We start from the raw sequence: 5,196 nt of genomic DNA on the forward strand, positions 1-5,196 counted from the left end.
AACAAATAGAAAAAAAAGGAGAAAAAAAAAAAAAAAAAAAAAAAAAAAAGAAGTGAGTAAAGATCAAAGCAATAAAGGGGGAAAAGATGCTTCATTGGGTGGGGACTTGACAGGGCTTTTGAATGGCAACTGCCTCATCTGAGTTAAGTGTCTGCTCCTTCACGTTCTACCAGACTTACGTTTTTGTGGTCACTCTGTAATGAAGGATGGTTTTTCTCTTTCGTATGTTGCTCCTTTTGTTCTCAGTACACAATACCAGAACTATTTCTCTAACATTGAGGCCATTTTTTCCCCACCTGATCCAGCTGACTAACAGCACAGTTACCATCTGTGGAAATTTCCAACCACAAAGAATGCAGACATGGCTTCTGCTTCTCCAGAGATTTGCAGTTTTTAGTAGCTACAAACTTAGTTTCTTTGAATTGCCCTTTATTTTAAGAAACATACTTTCCTTAAAGGCAATACCACTCTCCTTTCTGGATAACATACCACCTCTTCTCCAGTGCTGCCTTCATGACATGTCCCCATATCCCTTACTTCCTATAGGATACATCAATCCATGTAGCCAATTCTCAATAGAGTACACATTAGACCCTCAGAAATGCAATAGTACAGTTTACAGATATAGGCAATAGGTACAAAATCTTAATCTAAAAACAAGGTCAATGTGTACTTGTGCTAATGTATGTTCAATGTTCTGTTGGGTTCCAAATTAGACAAATATAGAAAGAGAGGGAGTAGTACCCATTTTAAATAGTAACTGACATGAAGAGTTCACTCATCATCATTATTACTCCTGTTAATGAAAACTACCCTTTACCAAACTCTTACAGTCTGGCAGGAACTATGCTAAGTGCTCTTACACAGATTATCCCATTTAATCATCAAAGTAATGGTACCTGTGAAGGAGGTACTATAACTATTCATGTTCATATAAGAGAACAACAGCTTAGAGACTTGAAATAACTTCACAGAGATGATACATATGATAAATGACAGGGCCAACGTTCAAATCCAGGCTACGCAACTCCAAGGTATGGGCAGGTAGACACTGTTCTACACTGGCCTCCTTCTTTCTCTTCATTCAACTCCACCCCCCACCCTTCCCCAACTGTCACCACCCTATCCCAGATTGAACTCAAGTATATCTTTTTTCCTGGAAAACAGCACTCGGACCAGGGCATTGTAAAACCAGCGGGGCAGGAGCCCCGGATCTACAGGGAGACTGTTCTAACTCCATGGTTTTATCTCTTGATAAGGAATGGGAGAGGGAATAAATGCCTCCTTGTTGTCTGTCCTGGGCAGTTCCACAGCCTTCAGGAGTGAATTTTTGTTGTTGTTTTTTTCTTATATTACCAGGCCACTTTGCCCCTGAGTTAAAAATGCTTCATTTCCAGTGCATTTTCCATTTTCATTCTTTTCCATTAGTAGAAATGGAAATCATTTACTGTAGGACCAACTAATTTAGGGGTAGGCATTATTATCATCATTTTCCAGATGAGCTCAGAGAATGGACATGACAGGCCCCAGGTGAAATTTATTTCTGGCCAGAAAGGAGCTAGAACTTAAACCTGGGATCCTTGCCTCGAAATGCAGCCCTCTAAAGCCAGTGTGTGTGAGTGCTACATGTGCAGCAGCTCCCTGGTACCTTTACTTGCCCTTCACTAAATATATCCTCTATCCAAAGCCACTTGCACACTTTCCGCCACAAACCTGCTCTCTTCCCTTTCCCTTCAGTGAGTGGCAAACTCCCCCCACCAGATCTCACCCTAAATTCTTCTCTCTCCGTCCTATATCCATTCTATTAGCAAGTCACGCCTATTTTATGGCCAAAGCCTACAATTTGTTGTTTCCTTCTCTGTCTACCCAAAGTACCACTCTGTCTCCTCTGGCCCATGAGGACGGTCTCCTAGGTCGCTCCCACCTTTCCCTTCTTGCACACCTTCCCCCCATTCTCATACTGAAGCCACCATCATCTTTTTATGACCCAAGTAGAGCCAGGCTATAAATGTCACGCCATCCTTTCGTTGTGAATACTTCAATGTCTTCCTACGGCTCTCAGATAAAAATCAAAACTCTGAAACATTGCCGACAAGACCTGACGTGGTCCTTGCAGTTATGTCCCACCTCATCTCTTAACCTCTGCACCACAACACTGCTGGCATTTTCCCATTTCTTTAAATGCTACAGAGGCCCCTTACACAAGCTGTTTGTTCCCCGTCTCTGGATCACTCACAAGTCTCCACCTCCTTAATGGTGTTGGTGTCCGCTCCTTCCTCAGACCTCAGCCCGGGCGCTGCTTACTCGGGGTCAGTTTCCCTGGCTGCTACTGCATGCTCTTTCACAAGACCCCTCTAGTCCTTATCACTTATCACTGTTGCAATTGTACTTTTATTTGTGGAATTATTTGGTTAATTCTTGTCTTCCTTTCCAAGCCATACCTCTTTCTGCTCAACTTCTGTGTACTTAGCACTGTGTTTAGCACGTGGTAGGCTCATAATCCATAATCCATACCTGTTGAGTGAATGAGAGCTGAGTGGAAAGCATGGGATTCTTTCCCGTCACCAGTTATGCTTACCATTTGTCGGAATGAGAAGGTTGTAGATTTTAGTCTGAACACCCTCCGGAAACAGAGTAAAGCTACACTCATACTTCCCGGTGAATGAAGAGGACACATTCCGTAAGTGCAGGGTCCATTTTGACACATTTCTGGGAGTTTCTGTGAAAGTCACCAGTGACTCACAGGGACTGTTACTGGCACAGTACAAGCCATACTGGGGATGATAAAGGGCAATCAGGTCCAACTTGTCAGTGACCTTGGACCATTGCATCTGCACCAACAAGTTTTTCTTCCATGTCTGGCAGGTCAAGTTGACGTCAGAGCCAGGGAAAGCATAGATGTCTTCTCCATTGAATGCTTTTCCCCACACTCCTGGAAAGGGAACATGAGCCATCAGTTTACATGATTCATGTGCAATGATTCTTATTTAAAAACCTTGGTCACTTCGGTGAGGTGAGCAACTGAGGAATTTTTTTCTCTGGTTGTCCTACATATAGGAGAGAGCTGTGCATGACCCTTCCAGTAAAGCAGGGACTCAATACAAATGAGGAGGCATTTGATTAAGGACACGAGGGGAATATTCATCTCTTTGTCTGTTGCGCTGTCCAAAGAATAACTTAAGTTCTCTGACTACCTGTGAATAAAATTCAGCCTATTTAGAAATTGAAGCCCATCAGCAAACTTATGACAGCTCTCTTTACAATGACTATAATGGGCTTTTTTCTCTTTTTGGTTTTATGAGTCAACAGCTGCATATAACACACAAATAATATCTTCTGAAACTGAAAACATAACTGATATGTGTAGTTGTTTCAAAAAATGTATGCTCTCAAGAGGCTTTTAAATAGGCTATTTAATCCTTCTCACATGCCACAGAATGATGTTAACACTCTGTCAAAGATGAAATGGAGGCACAAGGTGATTAGGTGATTTGCTTAAAGTCACACCTCAGCAAAAGAACCTGAACTTGGTTGCCTAGAGTAGGTGCTCTTTCTGTAACCTTCATAACGTCCAAACTGCCTCCCAGACTGGTTGAGAAAAAATTTGACATTCAGTACATGAAGATCAAAAGGACCTTTATTTGCACGCAGTTAGGGCTCCTTAGGGGAGAAAAGGAGAAAATACCTCAGGGTTTCCACTACATAAACTACGGTCAGCATCATCAATAATCGACACTTTGAAATACTAGACGTAAAGGAAGAAAATTCTCTCCCATCAGCTCTCTGACCACATGGTACAGGGCACTTAAAATATGTTAAGCCTTTGGCACGCCTTCAGTGGTGGAGGCCTCAGTTTTAGTGTTAATGCAACACTGTTATAGGAATGATATACTATTATGACAAGTCCCATGGAAGCTTACAAAGGAAAAAGATGAAAAGATGACAAGCAACAGGGAAGAAACAAGGCTCTCTAAGGTACTTGAGAAATGGGAATTATTACACTTTTATGGATTCAAAAGTTTGGGTAGGCAGAGGTTAGTACAGTTTAATGTCGTTCCCTGTAAGCTCCCCTTTGCCTGATAATACGCCTCTGATCCTATCCACAGCACTGTATTCCAAAGTCTCCTTTGATTTAGAAATTCTCCTTAGAACCTTCGTTGCTATATCTGTAAAGCACAGTTAATTCTTAAGACACTCAAGCTCACTATAATACCCCCATGCTATGGAATGCAGAACTAATCTTTCCTCCTGCTATTTTTAAATAGGCCCTGAAGGGCACGGGTCCCCACTGTCATAAGGATGCTCCTTTGTCTTCCAGGACCATACCTACACATGCCTCATTAGAATTCAACATATGTTCAACTCCCAAAGACATTAGTATTTGGAAGAGTAATGCTTGTTACATATAAAAGAAACAGGATCCTTGAGACAGACAAAAAGATGAGCGAGGATCTCTGATCACTGATGGCTTTGTGATTTTTTTTTAGCATTCCAGAGTTGTTCTGACTACCACTTGGAGAGCATTTCCTTTCCAAGAAGCACAATTCCTCAGTTACTCAAGAGATCCTCTTCGGGAGGAAACGGGTGGCAATGTCTCAGAGCAGTGGCACAAACCACTCATTCCCTTCTCGTTATCAGTGTTCGTTAGTAATCATTTCTGGACTCTTAACATCTCTGCGAAAGCTGCCACTTAAATATGTAGCCAAAAACCTTAGCAACGATCTGCCTTCAGTGATCAATGTCAGCAGCAGTCACACACATTTTAAATGAACAGAGGCCCCACTCACCCCTAAAGGAGCCGATTTGACAAGAAAGGACAACTGGAAACCTTACCCCTGACAAAATGTATCTGGATGATGGAATAGACAGCACAATAGGTCCATTTTTTCTCCATCGTCTCCTGAAGGCCTCACACCAGCATCTCCATGATCACAGAAGTCAATTGATGCCTTGAAGCAAACTCCAGCTACCCTATTTGTGCAGAAAAACCCCAAACCTGCCTGCACGCCTGGGTCTGTTTATCACTTGGCAAGACCCCAGGAAATGAAACGTAGACAGGAAAGTAATGTGGTTCAGAGCTAAGTATAACCTTCAACAGAACAATGTTGAAATTGTTCTCTAAAATTTTGTGTATCACCTTCGCTGAAAGACTTCTCAGGATCCAAAGATTCTCTCCTTCAGGTTCTCTGTGTCAGT

General features: G+C 42.2%; 1 protein-coding gene across 5 annotated transcripts in view; it reads right to left on the bottom strand.

Moving 5' to 3' along the window:
- Positions 1–4,995, bottom strand: part of CD96 (CD96 molecule) — a 100,143-nt gene extending 95,148 nt beyond the window's left edge. For all 5 annotated transcript variants that reach the window (XM_077771877.1, XM_077771875.1, XM_077771878.1 and 2 more), the window contains exons 1-2: positions 4,834–4,995; positions 2,579–2,932 (exon numbers count right to left, since the gene is read on the bottom strand). In XM_077771877.1, the coding sequence (XP_077628003.1) occupies positions 2,579–2,932; positions 4,834–4,894 (415 nt within the window). In that variant the 5' untranslated portion in view covers positions 4,895–4,995. The remainder of the gene's footprint in view (positions 1–2,578; positions 2,933–4,833) is intronic.
- Positions 4,996–5,196: the final 201 nt, after the last annotated feature.

This window comes from Crocuta crocuta, unplaced genomic scaffold, assembly GCF_008692635.1.
Source record: "Crocuta crocuta isolate KB4526 unplaced genomic scaffold, BGI_CrCroc_1.0 scaffold56, whole genome shotgun sequence".
Classification (NCBI taxonomy): domain Eukaryota; kingdom Metazoa; phylum Chordata; class Mammalia; order Carnivora; family Hyaenidae; genus Crocuta; species Crocuta crocuta.